Raw genomic sequence first — 21,142 nt, 5'->3', positions numbered from 1 at the left:
GTGGATTAATAGGGAAAAACAAGCTTTAAACAATAAGAGTAATTACTTCACTTTTCGCAGCTGCATAGCTCTCTTAGTGAGGTCTTCTGGCATTTCAATAGTCTTTACACACTGCTTCAGGATACATACACATTTGCACCAAATGCTGCACTCACTAAACTCAATGTCCTGCCGTAACATAGAGGAGGAGCAAGATCAGGTTCAAAATGAGATAGTGGCATGGCATGCACTGAAATCCAAGTATGGACACACTTTTTAATGTAAACATACTTACAAGCTGGTTTGGAATTTTTTTTCTATTTTTTTTAATATGTAATTAAAGGTAGTCTAATAAAAACTTAATAAAAACACTGTGATTTGAGAAAGCACAGGTAACTGGAAAACCTACTTATGGTGACTGTGTCACACCTTTAGGAGGACTGAAGATATTTTGTTAATTATACCTTCATTCTTACCATGAGATATTAAAATCCTCTCAGTCTCCTTTAATTAAAGATGGCTTTGGATAGTTTTCTTTGGGTGATGTATGAACAGACTTTAAAAGTTAAATGTCATTGTAGAACATTCAGCTGAGCTGAATTTCTACCATGACAAATGCTACGAGAAAGCTGGGCCTCGCTGTCAGTGTCAGCAGAACACTGCAACCCCCCCTCAGTGTACGAGCCAGATATGTGCTGCTACCGCACTGGTTTCTCTAACTCATCAAAACGACCATCTGTTTCCATCTAAGAGTAAAATCCTGCCCTTAGGATGCAGAATGGTGAACTGGAGAAAGTAGATGCCATCCTAAGAGGAGATGGTTTGGAGAAAGGAAGATATTTTAAAAAAAAAAAAAAAAGAAGAAAAAAAAAAGATAGTAAGCATAGGAATTTTATTTCATACACAGGCAGTTACCTACTGAACTTGCCCAACATGCTGACCTGCCTACACATACATACATGGCAATGGAGGCCATAAAATGCTTAGGCTTTGCAACATCATCTATCGGGTACATAAAATATTTTTAGTGGCATTTCACATTTTTTTCCACAATGAGAAGATACCATTAAGACCATAAGACAGATGGTGCAGCAGAACAGAAAACTGGATGGTATTGTGCAGTGGCTCACAGAACTAGAGTAATATAGTAACAGAAAATATATTTGGAACTCATGGAAGCACAAATTCTAAATAGATATTTTCATACATGCCAGTTTCAAGTGGACAAATGGTGCAACTGAGACATAAGGCATCTCCTGGCACACAGATAGATAGATGCTGTTTAATGCACCCTAGGATGCAGTTTGCCCTCTTGGCTGCCAGGGCACACTGCTGACTCATACCGAGCCTGATTTTTTTGAAAATCCAAACGCATGACATCCACTGGCTCTCCTTTGTCCACAGACTTACTGACAACTTCGCAGACTTTGCTGGACAAAAGGCACACCTGCTGCCTGCCCAACAGGCTCCGCTTCATCCATGAGCTCACTGACCTTATTCTTTACTTACACACCCACTCCTCTGCAGTTCCTAGGACCTTCCAGACCAACATTATAGCGGCACAGTGGGCCGTCTGTAATAAGAGGTGCATGCCTTGGCCAGCAGTTCTCTTACTTCTCACCCGAGTTCCTTCAGACCCCCCTCAGTGAGGCCACTGGTGTGTGTGACATCAGCCTGGCTCACCAGCCAGCTGCAATGCTTCCTGCATATCATCCTCTGACTGACCCAGCTCATCTGACCAACCTGCTGCAAAGAACATGCTCTGTGTGGCCGTCTCCCCTGCTTCAGCAGTAAAGTCTGAAACACCAAAAAACTCGTCGAGTGTTTCTGCTACAGCCTTATCAACTCAGAGATTACCCTTCTCAGCCCTGCCAACAAGCAGCTCCACGAGCTTCCTATGGTGGTCTTCTGCTTTTGATTTAAAGAACTTTCCACAACTAATCTCAGCTTCCAGTGCTAAGTGTTCTCTAAAATCTCTTCATTTAGCCCTCAACATCCTGTTTACACTTAATCTCCCATCATTTATGGGCATTTCTATTGTCGTTTGAAGAAACTTTCCTTTTTTCTTTAAATATTGACCTTTCCTCTCTGATAGCCTCCTGAACTTAAGAGCCATGCAGAGCTTTTTCTGAATGGATAAATCACCATCAAAACTGCATGTGATCCAAAGTGTGCTTACTGTATTGTGAAGTATTACTAAACAAGCTACCAGTTCCCTTTCCTCTTCCAATAAACTTGCCCTGTTGTTATAAATCAGCAGATCATTTATTCTCAATAGATCTCCAATAAATTCTTCTCGCCTCTCAAAACTGTCAACAAACTTCTTGCTGATGGTGAAGATTCATGAAAACAGAAGAAATACATCTTGATTTTCAGGTAACAATCTGAATTCACTGCAGTAGAAACTTTATAAATCCAAACTTCATACCGACTGGATTTCCTTATTTTCATCTAACAAAAGGCGGCAAAATAAAAGAATGTTCAAAAAAAGTCCCAAATTTTCTATGCAGTGACTTAATGTCCCACATAATTCTAATAAAAAACCCCCTGTTATTCATGTAAATTAAGATCAGAATAGGCCTAATTTGGCATTTTGTACAAAAAGTTTAGATTTATCCTACTGAATGAAACATTGGAAACAGGATTTTGCTGTAAATGAACAGCAATCTTCACGTGGAAATGAAAATCCTTATCATTCAATTTCTGAGAAACTCTTGATTTGTTCAGAGCACAGTATAAAATGCTAAATCATAGAATAACAGTTAACATTCTTGGCTTACTTAAATTTCTTCTCCTAAGAACACATATATGTGTGAGCAATCTCATCAATATAAACAAAGCCTTCACACTCAATACTGTTCTTGTGCAAAAACGTCTCAACTTCTGGCTGAGAGGCAGAATACACTAAAAATTTCCTTTACAGTTACATCAGTTGACATCTATAGCAGAGAAAAACATCTTTCTTTTGACTGACACGCTCAGGAACAACATAGTACACAGAACAACTATACAGAAACCTGCACAGGCTTCTGAACCTGCACACACAAATACTCAACCACCCTACACTACAAAAAAAAAAAAAAAAAAAAAAAAAAAGGCGCTTTTAACAGGTAAAGTTAAATAAAGTAATAACAGAAGCAATTTGGTAAGAAAACAGTGAGTATTAAGAAATACTTCGGTGTGCAGCGAACACACTGGCCTGAAAAGTGCATTAGGCAAATGTTCATTTTTTGGACAATAACGCGATACATGCTTGCATTAACATTCAGCGTCAACTGAAGTGATGAACTGACAATACCCTTTCATCCTCCATCTGAAAGCAATTAAACAGATCCAAGTCCTACTTGACTAGTAAGTTTGAAGGTGTTAATATCAAAACAGACTAACCTTTAGCCCTTCTACTTCGCTTTCCAACTGTTTAGAGTACTGTTCACTTCTCTCTCGCAATTTCCTGTCTTTGGATGCCTCAGCAGCTGCGGCTTCAGCTTGGACTTCCAGCTACAAAAGTACATACATTTTTAATAGGTAGAATTCTTATTTTTTTTTCCAAAATGTTTTTCAATGGAAGAGATAAATCTTCAGCACTAAACTGAACACTTCAAATTCTTAGAAAACAAAATTGGTACTGTTTGAAACAACAATCAAAGAGTTAAAGATTTACAAATAACATAAAAAAATTACTTTGTCAGAAAACCTTACATGTAACTACTATTTCATAAATTCTAAACAGTCTTCTCACCACTTACTTCTTTTTTAAGTCTCTCTGTTCTGCGTAAATCTTGCCTTAAACTTTCTACTTTTTGCATCACCACTTCCATTTCTTCCTCCTTATCTCGGAGCTGGCGGGCAAGCTTTTGTTTTTGGGAGTGCAAGTCTGTCAGCCGCTCGTTCATCTCTGAGAACTCCTGCATTGCCAATTTCCGCTGGCTGTGTGCATCTTTCAGCTCTTTGGCTTGGGATTTTAATCTGTCACTAGACTCTGCCAGTTCCTACAGTTTAAAAAAAGAATTAAGTAATAAACCTAGAAAGCTGTAAGGCCAATTCTGTGTTTGGATGAGCATCTAACACCCTCTCCAGAGTGAATAGAAACTGCATATTCATTTCTTTTCATGAATACATCTATGATACAGATTGCATGCCTCTATAAATAGGGAAAGAGGCCAGGGTTTACACTACTAAAGTTAGTAAAACCGCATAAATGTAAACCAAGTTGGAATTTATTCCATTAGGACAGGTTAAACACAAAGGCTTTCAAGCGCATTGACATATGTCATTAGCATAGTTTTTGAAGAACTACTTAAATGAATAAAAAGAATAGTACTTATGTCAACTGCTAAATGATTAAAAAAGTTTTTGCATTAACTGAATGGAAAACTCTGCTCTATGAAAAATTCTACTGTAGAAGCTTTTGAAAACTGACCTGCAATGGCGAGTATGATTTCCACACACTGTACCATAATAGCAAATATTACAGAAAGTTTCAGGCAACAAAACACTGCAGTGATTAACAGCATTATATGATAATTATTCTTTTAAAGGAACCGACATGAAATAACGCTGCCAGTGCTGTGATAATCCTACAGCACAATACCTTCACAAAGCTTGCTGTGTCCTAGATCTGTGCTATTACATTATGAATGAGGGACCACAACTGTTTAAATGTTTTAATGATGTTCAGCCAAACCAGAGCAGAACAAAGAAGCAAGGAAAAGCACGTCTGAAGATGAAAAGAAGAGTGGCAGGAAGAATTAATATTTGGCACTGTTGACAACTATGCAAATTTAAAAGCGTTTTCTAAGGTTGATAAAAAGAGGTCCTAATTACTACAAGTTGTTTTAGAAGAGAGATGGTCTTTCTTGGAGAAAGTGGCAGCTTTCAAGGTTGTAAGAGCCTTAAGAGTTAAAAGAAACAGCGTTAAATATAGCTGGCACATCAGCACTGAGTGCGGACCATAAAATACTGGGCCAATATAATCATGATGAGAAACAGGCTAATGTATTTCACACCTGATTACAGGCTGATCTAACCATGATCACAAAAAAGATCCACCAAAGACAGTACATTGTAAATAAGAAAACAAAGAATCGGGAGACAGAGAAGAAGAAATAAACCCTAGTATTCTTTAACTGTAGTTACTTCAAATTACTTTTCAATCTTCATATTTGGGCAATTTTTCACATCTCTCTTCTGGGAAGAGTTCTGTGATACAGTCTTAATACTATATTCTTAACATTTTTCCCCTGCTACAGTTTCAGCCATTCTTCATGTTATATTAGTTGTCTGGAATAGTTCTCTGCTTTGTCTTCTAACCATTATCATTACCACCTTGATCTGAAGCTATAAAAACTCTGCAGCCATCAGGCAACTTGGATCATGGAGTAGTTCACTATCTGGAAGTAGTCACCTAGGACCATCCAGCAGTTGTACATACAACACCTTAAATAACATCCTTCTCTTCAAAAAAAAAAAAAAAAAAAAAGCAAAGTAGGTCACACTACACATTTGTTATCTGCTCATTAATTTTACACTTGAAAGTTATTTCAAGCAAAGTGAACAAAAATAAAACAGTCTTCAGGGTTTGGAAGAGTTGCTGACAAAATGCTTTTACCTTATTAAGATCTTCCCTCTCTTGCTTCAGAGTTCTGACCTGCTTTTCAAAAGCTTTTATTTGTCTGGAAGCATCATCCAACTCCCGCCTTGCAGTGCTGGCCTCCTCAAGTTGCTGTTCTAGCTGACCAGAATCTAGAAAAAGCAGCAGACTTCTAAATATGTTAAGGAAAAAAATCATTCTTTTAGAATAGCACAGTGTAGCTGCTTGAAGCCCCTCCAGTATTTGTTCTGGTTTCCACTTAATCGCAAAATCTTATCTGGTTTAGAATAGGGAGTAGGTTGCTTCAACTGCCATTATCTGCTTTTAATGGAACAGAATAAAAGGTCACAGCTTGCTGCAAAACAACATAGAAAACGGTAACAATTTGGCTTTTCACATAGTAATATCCATGCGCTATACATAATTCTGTAAGCTATGCTTTAACATAACCTATACATTTGACTTTTAGGCACTGTGATGTAATATATAATGCATCTTTTATGACACTAATTATAAACAGTCTCCCTCCTCCCCCCAAATTCCCCCAGAAAAACAGTAAAAATAACAGGTCACTTCAAGAGCTGGCAAGTATTTCTACTGCTGATACACTTAAAATTAACTTCAGATGATTTTACTTATTTCTAGTGTGAAAACCACTTGCGTTTATGTGATCCCCTTTATTACTACTATAAATGCAAGAAAACTGTTACAGTTTCTTACCAACTGTCAGTTACACAGTGACAGTACATTTCTACACCACAGCTAAATAACATCATATAATATGCTCAAATGCTACAACATGAAAAGGTGAAATCCCTAAAATATGACAATTTAAAATTTCTAGTTAGTGGGTTATTTCCTGCCCCTTCCCCACCAGTCCTTCACTTAAAAACAAGAATTTAGAGCAAGATATATATGAAGGTAGGCTAATTCCAAGTTCTGTGAAATCACTGGAAATTTTGCCTTTGATTTCAGCTGTGGCAGGTCTTCAGATCATATGTATTTACCCACAGAACAGGAACCCATCTATACTCTTAATGAGAGCCTTTTACTAGATTTTCATAAATGCAACCCTAAGAGACTGGCTCTTGCGAGATATCAAATATAAAAACAGATACATTTTGAAGAGCTGCAATTTCTGGAACAAAAGAATTTTATAAGCAAATGAGTACCATTAGCTTATACCAGGACAAATATTCAATATTGTTTTAATTCATTGACTTTTGTTTAAAAATTTTAAAGAATGCATTTAAAGAAGAGATGTAGCTCAAAGCCAGAAATTAACTGCCTCTTTTATGTAGTCTACTCTTAAGTCACCAGCAAAAAGAAAGCTTATATATGGCTCTGCTGAGCCAAGATAAATCTCTCTTCCGTGCGTGAACTACTTTGTTCCACAGCTCTGTTTTCTTCTTCCATCGCTGCCCTTTACATATTTGGCAACATTACAGATTCCTCAAAGTTTTCTCCTATGTAACTTAGCGAACAAAAATTATAACTTTGACCTCAAAAATTGAAAGCATATGCTAGCTTGTCATTTCCTGGAAAACTAGATGGACAAGAAAAATCTATTTTTCTAAGGTCTCCCCGGTGAGACTCCCAAATCTGACACGATTTCGTATTCATTTTTTATTACCTTTTTAAGCAGGTGTTTACTTACACAGCTCCAGAAGAGGCAGTAAAACAGGTTAAAGAATATAACCAAAAGCTAGTTGTGATGTGTAGTAAATAGAAAGTTTCCATTCATCACCCTAGTTGTTGCAAACATTTTAGCTAATATATGCAAGCACTCACTGTAGGATGTTATTACATTAGATGTAATTGCCCAAGAGATGAGCCCAAAGCATAAAGTTCAGCTCTGCACCTGAACTGAACTTTAAGTTCATCAGATGCAGATTTGGGACATCTAGATGTTTTAAAGGCCACCCAGAAAACCTGGAACTAGCTCCCTAAATTTGGAAGCATTCAGGCATGTCCATTGTTTGGTTTGTGCCTGCATTCTGTCATTAATTTAGTTTTAAAATCTATCTCACCAAAAAAACCCATATAATCAATCAAAATACATTGTTCTCTCTTCCCAATTTTATCAAATCGGCTTGTAGTAGTTACAACTCCAGGCACAAATTACTATCTTCTAACTAATGGCTGTATTGTCTGGACAAAACAAGGGATTCAAGTATATACTGGGAAAGTTATGTGGTGACTGGGGATGGATTAGACAACTGCATGTTCCTCATCACATTATTCACTTCCAACCCAAAAAACCAAATCACATATTGTATCTAGGAAGAAATATACATATATATATGTGGCATGAAGCAGAAGATAATTAAGGGAAAACCTTCTCAATATTAACCACCTTTGACAGGCACTGACTTATTTCTAATTTGAAAACGGCTATCAGTTGTGTTGGGGAATGTTCCTACACCTTTTTTTTTTTTTTTTCATTACCAAAAGAGAGTAATACCTTCAGTAATGAGCTTAAATCTAAGGTGCAGCTCAACAGTCAAGAATAAAAATGTAACTTAAAGCTGATCCTGATGCTTTTCTACAAAGGACTAGTCCCATTCGAAAGCTGTTCTTGTAGATGTTACTTTTCAGTGGTTGCAAAGAGCCAAACTCAGAGTTAAGGACTGCTGCGGAACAGAAGTTTCTGATAGCGTTGTCTTTTTCATCATTACAGCAGCAAGTGGAGGGACATTTGGCTGGTGAGAAACTTCACAAAAACCTTTGTCCTGACATAGTGCCAACATAGCATCACTCAAGACCAGTGTGATCCTGAGCTAGTCAAGCCCTCTCCACATCCAAAAATAATGCTTAGGGTACAAAATGAAACTGCTGCAACATGCCAGAGCAACTGTCCAACTGTATCCATAACAGACTTTTTTCTGACTGCACAATTTTAAAAACATATAATCTATGTGCTGCAATCTGCAGCTCATACATAGTGCACTGCTGCCTCATAATATATAAAATGTCCGGAAACTGAGTTCAAGTGATTCTTTCTATGGGTGTTGCTACTGGCATTTCTGACACTTTCAGGAACTGAATGAAGTCTTTTCACAAATACAAACCTGAATAAATCTTTTTTTGTGGTTCCTCCAACTTTTCTCGCTGGGTTTTTTCCCCTAGCCACAGGTAAGACATGGACATACAACAGAGAACTACCTACTTGTATCTGATTTTTCTCTCACATAAAATGCAGACGTTTTCCTATTTGCATTGACAAGAGTAACCAGATTTCTCCTCCGTTGCTATAGCTCTAGTCCTGATACCTAACAGTTTCTATCAATCTTACTAATTTTTCTAAAAACAAACCAAGCCTTTAAAGTAGGCTAAAAAGATATTAGCTAAACAGACAGCAAATTGTTTCACTAACAGCTATATTCAACGTGGTGGTGCAATAGAAGCTGTTCCTCTGGACGTTCTTAAAACCTGAATTGCCAGAATCTGGGAGAGTAAGGCTGGAAAAAGATGGATTTGGGTATCTGATTTCTTTGAATCATTCGCTAAATGTCTCCACTAGCCTCTGTAAAGACACAGGATATCAGGCTAAGTAGATCTTTGCTTTTTGACTGGTTTGGGAGTTCTAAAGAAAGGCAGTATGACATTAATTAAAGACATTCAGCTCTTTTATCTGCACAGATTTCAATTTTAAAACTTTACTTAGTACTGAGACACTTGATAGCCGAATTTTCAGTTGTCATAAAGACTTCACGAACTTTCAGAAGCAAAGGAATTAAATGGAAAGGAATTAAGTGTTCAGTTTTGTAAGGAACAATAGCTCATCGACAGCAGAGCTGAGAGGTTGTTCTTCCCCCTCACATCCCTTTTCTCATATGATCCTATTGCCCTTCTTGTGCTGATTTATTAAATTGTAAGTTGATTAAATTCTTCTCTATACCTAGATAGTTCTTTCCTTGTTTAATCGAGTGAATTAAAGTCAAGCTAGAGTTCAGGGCATGCACAGAGAGAAGGGGCCACACAGCTGTGAGCAGGGCCCATTTTGGTGGCAGAGGTGTGGATTTTTTTCAGTTCTGCTCATGGAACTACAGCTTTATAGCCCATAGTGTCCTCTGTCATGGAGGACACCTTTCACCACTCTCTGCCACTTGGAAAACTCAGTATCACTGTAGTTCCATCCACACAGCCCACCTCCCAGATAATCTACACTTTTCTAAAAGTACTGTTCCAAAAAAATACTCAGAAAAGCACATGTCCAGTTTGAACTAGCTTTTGCTCCACATTCAGTTTTATGCACTAAGCAACAGCACACTATAAACCTCTGTGGTTTCAAAGAAAATATAAGCAAAATTGTGATCACAGCTCACGAATTTGCTCCATCCAAGAAAAATTCAACAGAAAATGAGCTAATGAAAAATATAAATTGATGCGTAAAGCATAATGATCATCCTTCCATCAAATATTTTTAAGACTACTAAAACCACTAGGCTAAAATCTTCACCGCTTGTGTTTATCCATGTAAGCAACAACCAACACCTACCTTAACTTCCTTCCAGTTTACTACCTATGTACCTGCACACTGGACTGCAGAGAGGTACAAAGCAATGACTGCTAAGATATGCCACAGTGACTATGACTTCTGCAAGGTCTGCAGTGACTTTTGATACTGTCAAAAAGAGCCACACAAGTGTTACCTCCGCTCTCACAGTACACATTGCAAAACGAAGGGGGGGAGGCATGGGGGCGGGGGAAGAAAAGGTAGAAAGGTGGCACTGTGGAAACTGGTCATGGTGTCACAGATTCCCAGGCAGAGCCTGATTCACACCCATGTAAATTAGCAACACCACGATTTAAAACTAGTGGAACTTTACCATTAATAATAATAGCAGAAGTAATTGAAATCTTCCTTCTTCCTTGCTACTGGAATTACTGAAGCACTGAATATTAAGGTGAATTTGTCGAAAACGTCGAGCTACCAATGAAGAGCAAAGGGTAAAATGAGAAGTAAAGATAGACTGGAAGACTGTTTTAGAAAGCAAAGTAAAACTAGCAGCACAGTAGGAGAAAAAAAAGTTTTGTCAGAATATTGTTTCCTGTTACAGTTTTTACATTAATATATATAACATACCTGTTACCTGTTTCTTCAACTTTTCTATTTCTTCTTTCAAACTTTTAATTTCTAAATCTTTGCTTGCTGTTATTGGGCCATCCACTGTTGAATACTGCAGAGCCTGGACTGTCTGGGTGGACTCTAGGAAAAAATGGAAGAGACAGGGGCAAATTACATGCTTGACATCTGAGGAGGTCAGAAAGAGATTATTGATAAATTAAGACATGCCAAAAGACCCTGCCCACCGAGGATTCTACAACTGGCAATTTCCAGCTACTAAGCCAGTTTTTCAGTAACTGCCAACTGGCCAAACCAAGTTCTTAAGAGTTTTAAGAATGAAATTTTTAGCCATAGTAACCAAGACACAGTGCACACGCAATATGTTATACGAAGTTGCATACATGGGATATTTCAGACAAAGAGTAATAGAAATGTAATTTGTCAATGGAAATAATGAATTTTTTTCTGCTAGAAAGCATTCCAGGACTCCGTACATTTATTTTTTTCCACAGTATAAACTGTATCTTACAAAGCTGCAAGTTAATCTAAGTCAAAAAAGTGACAGAACAATTTTTTATTTTTTTTTTTTTAAGGACTATACCTTGCAGTTTTCTACTAAGTTCAAGCTTTTCCTGTTCTAGACGTCTTATTCTCCTCTCATAAGCTTCCGTTGCTAAACTATCTTCCAAAGTTCTTTGAATGCTGGCATCAAGATCCATGGAGGGTGGTCCAGCTGTCAGCCTTAGACAGCTGCGGTCTGAAAGCACACTGGGGGAAAAATATTAAACAGTATTGGATTGTACAAGAAGCTGTGTTTAAACTAATTTTAAAAAACACATACCAACCAATAAATAGTTGTTTATATTATTAATTACTATGTGATTTACTATACAGTCAATAATGCTTTGTTAGTATGTGCTCATTAAAAATGGAATTATTTTTTACCTAGTATAACTGATCTCCTCAATGCATTTTTTTGTTACATAGAAGTGAATGAACAACAAAATTATCATTATGGACAGTCTACATTAGCCAGATAGCAAAAAGCAACAATTTATATAGTAACATTACAATAACAGTTTATTTTTAAATAATTAATCAAGTTTCCCAAATACTTTAAAGGCAACAATCACAATAAATGGTGTGAAATTATCACATGACACCGAGGGCATGTACCCATCAGAAATGCTCTGGCCCTGATTCTGCGAATACTCATGTACACATACTACTGCTTCCGCAAATAATCCTTTTGAAGTCCACAGGACACATCGCATAACCAGCATTAAGCACATGTGTTCACAGAAACACAGGCCTGGTTTTTCAATGGTTGCAAACATTCTTTATTTATTTTCATAAATGATCAAGGAGCATACACAGACCTCCTTGTTGCTGTTTAATTTAACGCAAGAGACGAACATGACAACAAATATTAATAAAAGTAATTTTTTTTTTTTAATTTCCATTCAGACTTAAAAGAGTGTCCAAGGACTAGAAATAAAACTGGTCTTGAAGTCTAATGAGCCAAGTTCTCTCTGGGTCCAGCCTCTGGTCTTACCTTTGTCATAGGCAGTTAACTTCATACATTATCTGAAAACCACCTTTCTCAACAAAACTCAGGTGCTGACTTTTTAATTCATGCAAATTTTACCTGCAGAGAACTCATTCTTTTGGACAGAGGGCATTTTAGATTATGGCCCAGTGATTTTCTCAATAAACCACATTCTTTGTTGTCTGTTTGCATTTGGTTTTAGAGACAGAAACTTAAGATATTTTGTAACTATCCTACAGATAATTTCGGAACTCTCAACTTACCAGCTACTTGTATATGTGAAACCCACAAACGGTAAATGATGGCCAGAAAATGCAGTGTGTGATGGTGGAGGCATTGTTTCCTAGAAAAATAATAGGAGAGTTGAGTAAGTAATATCCCGCTGGACTTAAAAAGATTTTTGAGTTTAACTATATGTGAAGTATTAGTGATAATATCATATTAACCGTATTCATCCTTACCTACAGCCCAAATAGGAAACGGCATCACCTAAATCTATTTATAATAGCATGCAGTATACTAAAATACAGCACGCTGGCATAAAATGTTTTTGTAATTAAATAGGCTATTGTTGGAGGAAATCACAATATTCCACATATTAAAAGCCAATTTATTCCTTCTTTTTTCCAAGCAGCTCTTAGCACAGTGTCACCTTTTACTCCCTCCTATACTCCTCTCTGCTATTTAGTCAACAGAACTTCCTGCCTGTAGAATTACCAACCCCACTCCTGAGCAGGCTATCTTTATTTAGAGAGAACAATAGTCAGACATCTACTAGAAAGAAGTAACACAACAGCATTTTCCACTAGTGCTTTGACCATTTCTTCCTTCATTGCTCCTTTTGCCTGCCAAAGAACTACAAGACAAATCTTTGAGCTTCTCCTCAGGCTAAAATAACCTTGTTGCTATATTACTCAAACAATTATAAGTTCTAATATTCTTAAATATCCTGTTAAAAGTTTCCTGTTTAACCCCAAAACGCAAGGTTCACGTTGCTATACTAGATGGCCTTAATGGGCATCAGAAGAAACTCCCTATGAAGAAGATTATCACATTGAAAGCGCTAAAAGGTTCTAAATTGTCAGAAAAGGTCACAATTTTTTTCTAAACCCAAAGAAAAATTAAAAAGGAACCAATTGTAAATTTTTTCATGTAACACTCGGCAGGACAGAACAGGGAATAAGACTGTATTCAAGAGAAATCCAAAATTACCTTTTTGGTGGTGGTGTCAGCTATATTACATCTTAACCATGACCTTTTAGCAGACAAATCTTCACACCAAAAGAGTTCCCAGAATAAAAGGCAACACCAATGACATGGCTAGATTATGTAAGCACATTAAATCTATGCTGTTGGGCATTTTGGAAACTAAGGACAAGACCAAATACCAAAGCCTTAACTTTCCACTAATTGATAATAAAAATATAAATTATTACAGAGTATGGTTAAGAAAAGTAAAATTCTTTACTTCTTTATATTTTGTTTTCACGTTTCATAGATCTGAGTTTCAAAATCATCTTTACAAATAACTTAAAACAGAGCAAATGCATAACTGTGTGATTTTTACAGTCCATATGACCATTTTCAGTTACCACACAGGTAACCAAACATTGGTTCTAAAATACTGTAAATAATTTGTCTCTTTGGCAAAGATCAAAATAATGCTTTTCTGCTACTTGTGTGAATTAAACTGCATATCAACCACACTGACAAAATCATAACTGAATCTAAGTCTGTCATGCCTATCAGTAAGGTTAAACAAAAAACTGAACAGTTAAAAACCAGCAGAACTTAGGCTGACTGAACGACACAGTTTTGCCCTTTGTGTTTATGTGTACTTTTACCTTGCTGTTTTAATTTCATTATTACGTATGTTATTTTATCATGGGACCACAGTCCCATTCAAAGTTTAGGCAGAACAGTAACAACCGTGGCTTTTCAACCAGCATTGCCTTTTGTCTTCAGCATTGGGCATTCCTCATTTGCTGCATGCCATTCAAATCTTGCAAAGAACTTAGAAAAAAGAAGTCTCATCAGCTTATCTATGGTGCTGATTTCTGTAATAGTAATGCAAGTGTGTGAAACTTCCTCACAAGGTACGTATGAAAGATGCAGGGGAAAACACCTCTAAGTTTCATATAAGGAATCTGAGGCAAAGCAATGTTAAATACAATCTCCACCAGTTGAAGCAAAAACGTAAAAATACCCTCAGGCATGCAAAGCCTTAGGCTAGTTTTTTTCAGAGGTTCTGAGATGCTAGGTGTGAAAAGAAGTGGTAAAAACATAACCTCCTTGTATTAAAACAGAACAAAATACAACCTTCATGTGTTTCAAATTAGGAAACTGAAAAAGACGCTCTAGAAACTAGCATTCGTCTCTTTAACAGTTCAATGGCATTTCATGCGGCCCCCAAACGTCTAAAGCAAATTAAGAACTGGACTCAGTTTTCATGGCTGGGAATCTAGTAACTTGTCACAGAGCATTCCTTCTTCATCTGCAGCTCCCTGCTTCTTCACAAGGGTAAAGCATTCACACTGCACAGGCACCTTCTGAGTGCCTCCATTGGGAGATGAGGCTCTAAAAAGGAGGACTCGTGGACTGGACAACATTAAAATGTGTTTTAATTTAATGCCTCCAAAGGTATTTCAGCTTCACAAATGAAGACTTGCTACATTACAGCATCCACTCTGGCCACCCAATCCCAATAGCTGTTCCTGGACAAAATAATATGCAAACAGATATCTGAAGACTGTGTAAAAAAAGTTTTAAGATCAAAATTCTGCAGCTGTGAAGGGACACGGGCAATATCAGATAGTACTGAGGAAAAAAAATCAAGAAAAAAAGAAGAAAAATGCACGTCATACTATGCAGCTAGATTGATTTGTTTAATTGGCCTGTATGAAAGGATTCTGAGATCTAATCGTAGAATTGTTTAGGTTGGAAAAGACCCTTAAAATTATTCAGTCCAACCGTTACCCCAGGACTGCCGAGTCCACCACTAAACTATGTCCCTAAGCACCACATCTGTATGTCTTTTAAAATACCTTTAGGGACAGCGACTCCACCACATCCCTGGGCAGCCTGTTCCAACGCTTAACAACACTTTCAGTGAAGAATTTTTTTCCTAATATCCAATCTAAACCTCCCCTGGCACAACTTGAGGCCACCTCCTCTTGTCCTATCACTTGCTATTTGGGAGAAGAGAACACAAAGTGTTTTAGTCAGTGTTTTCCATGTTTTACTGTGCAGCTGATGGAAAGGGAATGCAAGTAATGATCATACTACCTGTATCAGTTCTTCTGGCCTATTGCTTATCTGCAGGTCCAGAAAGCTCAGAAACTGAAATACCCAGGCAGTTCAGAAAACAAAAGCAAAAATAGTGAAAATGCTTCACCCCACATTTAAACAGCAGGTTCCTGCATCTTTCAACACACACACATATACAAAAGTACTTCCAAGCAGACAACACAAGGCAGTCCTTTGATGCTAAGACCTCTACCATCCATCAAAGTTCCTGGTCAAAAGCGTACAAACACTAAGGCATTAAAAAACAGTATCTGCAAAGCTTTTTAAGCAAAGGCAAAATAATTTCTTTCTTGCCAAAATTGCTCCTGAAGAAATGGCTGTAACATTTCTCCTAAATTTCCTCAAACTCAAGTCAAATCAGAAAACATGCTGGAAAAAATTTAGTGGGAATGAACTGAATGGAATCTGACTGAGATATGAGCAATTAGAGTAGAGCACTACAACAAAATGCATTATGCAAACATAGTACAAGTCTCAACAATGCTCTGCTAGAAATACTGCGTCTTTGCAGACGTGTATATACATTATTCTTTATAAGACATGGACACTAAGAATTTGTTACTGCAAATAACAGATGTATGTTAGTCAAATACGTGTAAAGTTACAATGAATTTGCAAAATTGAACTGAAGTTATCCTTACACATGTATGTTTTGAGTATCAGCCTCTGCACTATGAATGTATTCCCCTGCCCCAGCTCTTCAAAGCAGCACTTACTTGCTGTTTATGCAGAACACAACGAACACACTGGAGTAAACTGCCAGTTACACGTATTTTGTTATAAAGTACACTATAAAAGCAGTTTTGTCAAAATGTCAATTCTGTACTTACAGAATTTTTTAAGCAATCATCATCCACATCAAAGTTTGATGTATCAGTGGGGCTGCTGACTTCTGGGATGTAAGGTGCCTCACAGTTTCTAATGTTGTCCCAATCAATCCCAGCAAAAAATGGATGGTTCTTAAAGTCTTCTATCCCATTTTGTCCAAGTCGATGCTCTCTGCTACAAATGAGCCTACGGATTAGGTCCTTTGCACTTTCAGAGACATCTGTCACTTGAGCAGGAAACTGAAACCTCTCCTTAAAGAATAAAATAAGATAAAATAGTTTATTACCAAGAAAAAGTTGGGAAAATCATCCTTCTTAGTGGAAATCATTATGTAGATAAAGTAGCGTGCAAATACTCCAGTTCTTAAATACATGCAGGAAGGTTTCTAGGAAAAATTCTTCAAAGGATAGAAGCTGCTAAGATTTCTTAGTCTCCTAGTTCTTCTTTATTTAAATTTCTCTTACACTGTTGAATTCTACAGCTACCTCCATGTGGAAGAACATTTAAGAATCTTCAGCATAAGCCAGCCAATGGATCCACCAGAAAAAAAGCAACATAAAGGAGGGATGTAACGTAGCCAAGAGTTACTGCATAAAGTGAACTAACAGTCATGTTTCCAAATCCAGATTTTTATTTTGAACTGCTCTATCCTAAAGCAGACCATCTGCAATCCATAACCATAAACTTACTATACAGAAACCTATTTTTTTGGTTTACATTTATGAACATTAACATAATTAGTACATAAACCCTCATTTTTAAGTAAGACTAAATTACCTTATTACTTATTAAAAATTAGCTTACAGACAGAAAGTGCACTAACTTTGTGGTTCATTATTTTCCCATAGGTCTCCACCAAGGACTCAGCATAAAAGGGCGTTTCTCCATAAAGCATTTCATACATGCAAACGCCTAGGGACCACCAGTCACACTCGGGCCCGTACTTCCCTTTTCCATCTTCCATGGCCTGCAAGATTTCTGGGGAGATGTAGTCTGGTGTTCCAACTGCCACCGAAGATTGGACCTGTAGAAATCACATTTCCAGGACGAAAATCAACTTCCATTGTTACAGACACTGCTGTTTGTGGCACTGTGCGCATATATATAAATTTAGCCTAGTGTTCTGGTTACGACAGTAACATCTGAACACAAACAAAGGCTTCTAAATTCATAAAAAAATACCTAACCATCCAAGGCACTGCAAAAATAGGCATCCGAATAACATACTGTTGCTAAACTCTTACAAATATTTAATAACAGAGGAAGAACAAAACTGTCAATTCTTAGGCTTAGAGTTGTTAAGTAATTATAGATTAGGTAATCACATATATTAAGCCAAATACTTTGTAAGACTCTGGGACATGATTAACATACTGGAATTACATTCTAATCACACATTCTATGAACTGTGAAAGTTTAAATATACTATTTAAGTATATTATTAGCACATCATCATACTTCAGTATCTCATCCTGCTCATGCTAAAGCTTACATTTTTCATAAAGCCTAGACTTCAGAGCTCAAAACTGAGAGATTCATAGCTCATCAACAAACACCTACGCAGTACAGACAGTTGCAGCTTCTCTTTACTTATTCACGAGTTGACTATATGCATCTGTACAGCTTTTAATATACAGTAAATCCAAGCAGCGTGCAGCCATATTTTGAATCAAGGTTAGTTACATACCAATACCATTACAATTCCATTTTGTTTGACATAAGGCACCTTTTCTCTTTATTAGCACACATTTTAGTGGCTAACAAAGGACTGAAGAAAAGGTGCTTAGGAGTATATCATTCTTCCTAATTTACCGTTCCATCTTCCATCAGTTTCAGACAAGAACCAAAATCTGCTAATCGAATATGTCCATTCATATCCATCAAGATGTTGTCTGGTTTAATATCCCTGCAAATAAAAAACATTTCAGCGTTAGCACAAAAAAATGTATTGCATAACATATAGTCCAAACGTTAACTCTGCAACACTCTTATTAAAAACCAGCAACAAATCAGTACACAGAACACAATCACTCACCATACGGTGCAATTTGCACCAGGGACATCTCATGACAAGGGCTGTAGATCAAACCATATAATGCCTATTAATTTTAGTATGAATTGTGTGGTCAAATTCCTCTCATCTCTCACAGATGGAGAGGAGAATTTTACTTGCTCTGAACTTTTATACATAAAACTTCTCAATCATCTGAAGTAGTAAAGTACTCTCAATTTAAAGATGCACACTTACACCGGAGCTGGAAAACAATCGCTATGCTTTACTACAGAACAAAGGTCAATGAAACCCTAAAATTAACATGTCTTTCATCAACATTTTTCTCCCATGTACATCTCAGTCTGTTGTACAGCTGAAATGACCAACAAAGCCGCTGTACACACGACTGCAGCTCTGCTTAGCCAAATTCTGCAGCTCTCTTGTTCAGGTCATGATACACACTGAAAAAAATCTTTCCAAGCAGGCGACATAATAAATACTCCTTATTTTGCAAACTTGACTTCCCCCCCCACCCCCCCCAGCTACCTAAATATACTGAAATACAGAGTATCCCCCCAGTATGCAGCTGACTAGGATGAAAGCATCTATGCTCTCTACATCACTAGAGACACATTTATTGTTCAACTTGCAAACTACGTTCAAATGTTGAAATTCCTTTTCATTAAAATAGAGTTATTAGAAATATCCATTAAGCTACTTAAAAAAAATATGACATTATTACATTCTTACTCTATCCCTACCTATTATAGTCAAAAGGTAAACTACAACTGTATGAATTATGTACTGCGAGCACTTTCTCGGTGAACAGTCATATAAAATTGTTGTAAGACATAAGAACAAATCTACTAAAACAAACAAAAAACTGAAGCCCCGACTTCACTTCATTCCCCTAACAACTAATAAATTAAATTAATGTAATCAATTGCTTTGCAGAAAAAATTCAAAATATTCACAAGCTCAGATGTTTAAATTGCACATGAGAGCAAGGTTTTGTTGTTTGGGGGGTGTGTGTGTGTTTGGGTTGGTTTGTTTTTTAATAAAAATTGAGTTATAAACAATGTTTACAAGAATTTATAATGACAAAAAAATTAGAACACCACAATCAACATTATAGAAGCAATGGCATGGAGACGTCGCACTGCTACACATTCAGTGACAATGAACATGGTAACAGTATGTTGTCTGAAGAAAAATACTTTCTGAATTTGTGTTACCCAAAGACAAGCAGGCAGTGGCCCATGATGAAAACAAATTTTAGCCACCTTATACATATGCAGAAACAAAGTAAAAAGCAAACACACGACTTAACAAACCATACTTTTGCATCCTGCAACTGAGCATAAAGACAATTCTCAACAAAGTAAATCATAAAAATTAACTGAGTCCATTCTCTAAACAACATTCTTCCGCTTCATTTTTTGCTGACACTGAATAAGCCGAAGAACTGCAACCTCCAGATTGAAATAGTTTTATTTATTTTACATTCACCCACCAAAAACATTCCTTAAACATGTTTCTAAATAAAAACAAACACATGCTATTGAGACCTCTGGAATTATAACTTAAGCTCAAAACACTGTGCAAAAACATGCACCTAAAATCAAGTTCCTCTTAGAAGCTGGACCTAGTTCAAGCTAAACAAAAACATGAGTCACCCTTGAGGCTCCATTTATCCATGTTCTATCTTTTAATATATTCCCAAGAGAAACAATAATAATAATAATAGTAGTAATCATCATCATGCCAACGCCCCCCATTCAATCTCACAAAACTGCAGAAAACATGAAAAAAATCTCACGCTGCTGTCAACGCTGCAAAAAACTAAACCTGCAAAAAACATTGAAAGCACTGAGAAGAACAAGTATTTCTTGCAGAGTCAAGTTTGTAAGGTTCAGTAATAACTTCGTAAGAATAATTTTTATTGTTAAGGGGAAAAAAAAAGAGAGACCAACTTAATGCATACAAATTCTTTTCGGCTCTTGTAACAGAAGGTATGGGTTGTGAAGAACTGTACTGAATTCAAGTGAACTACATTAATAAAAGGCAGTTTGAAATACAAGAATTGCTGGCACCTGCAGAGCAGAGTAGGCTATAAGCAAAGGGGAAGTTAAGAAAATTATGAGCCCCAGACGGGAACAAGGAAGGGGAGTAATTATTGCCAGGGTAACTGAAGAGTTTGAAGGTGGTGATTATCAGGAAAAATAATCTACCATAACTACTCCATCTCTACTGAGCCTGCAGCTGTTAGACTGCATTAAACTTTCAAGTTTTTTTCCAGGTATTTGTTTTGAACATCATTTGGTGATTCTCCCTTAGTGATCAGAACTGATACATCTTCTGTTCTAAACAGAGCATGGGCTTCCCCCTTCACACCCCCTCCACGTTCCCTGGCTTATCCCAGTTTCTTCACTGTATGAACTGGTTCTGGTTCCCTCGCACACTTCCATCTCGGTTGCAGTTTTATTCCCATCACTCTCTCCCTCCTAAACTAACCTCAAAAGCCAAGATGTCCAATTCTCCACAGCCTATCCAACCCACGTCTCCTCCCCTTTTATTTACTTTTTTCACTCCTAGCTTCATTCCTAAATCATAATCTCCTGCATGTACACATTTAACTAATCTTTTTTTCACCCACCTCTCTTCTCAGCAGTCACTGTTGCCCCAGTCACATCCCAGATTCCCCTCCCATTCTTACTGGCTTCATATTCCCTCAATCCTTACTATCCTCTTTCCTCATGTCCAATTTTTGTTCTGTTGCACAGGAATCTTCTTTGGTACCAAAAAGAGCAACACTATTAACAACAA

General features: G+C 37.0%; 1 protein-coding gene across 8 annotated transcripts in view; it reads right to left on the bottom strand.

The window, feature by feature from the left end:
- Positions 1 to 21,142, bottom strand: part of CDC42BPA (CDC42 binding protein kinase alpha) — a 189,954-nt gene that overhangs the window by 62,691 nt on the left and 106,121 nt on the right. For 6 of the 8 annotated variants that reach the window (XM_056356781.1, XM_056356782.1, XM_056356783.1 and 3 more), the window contains exons 7-15: positions 18,136 to 18,229; positions 17,147 to 17,347; positions 16,326 to 16,574; positions 12,453 to 12,532; positions 11,242 to 11,408; positions 10,659 to 10,781; positions 5,588 to 5,721; positions 3,726 to 3,968; positions 3,367 to 3,477 (exon numbers count right to left, since the gene is read on the bottom strand). In XM_056356781.1, the coding sequence (XP_056212756.1) occupies positions 3,367 to 3,477; positions 3,726 to 3,968; positions 5,588 to 5,721; positions 10,659 to 10,781; positions 11,242 to 11,408; positions 12,453 to 12,532; positions 16,326 to 16,574; positions 17,147 to 17,347; positions 18,136 to 18,229 (1,402 nt within the window). The remainder of the gene's footprint in view (positions 1 to 3,366; positions 3,478 to 3,725; positions 3,969 to 5,587; positions 5,722 to 10,658; positions 10,782 to 11,241; positions 11,409 to 12,452; positions 12,533 to 16,325; positions 16,575 to 17,146; positions 17,348 to 18,135; positions 18,230 to 21,142) is intronic. The other 2 variants (XM_056356779.1, XM_056356780.1) reach the window with 2 other exon arrangements.

This window comes from Falco biarmicus, chromosome 12, assembly GCF_023638135.1.
Source record: "Falco biarmicus isolate bFalBia1 chromosome 12, bFalBia1.pri, whole genome shotgun sequence".
NCBI classification, from domain to species: domain Eukaryota; kingdom Metazoa; phylum Chordata; class Aves; order Falconiformes; family Falconidae; genus Falco; species Falco biarmicus.
This window is presented reverse-complemented; position numbering and strand designations above follow the sequence as displayed.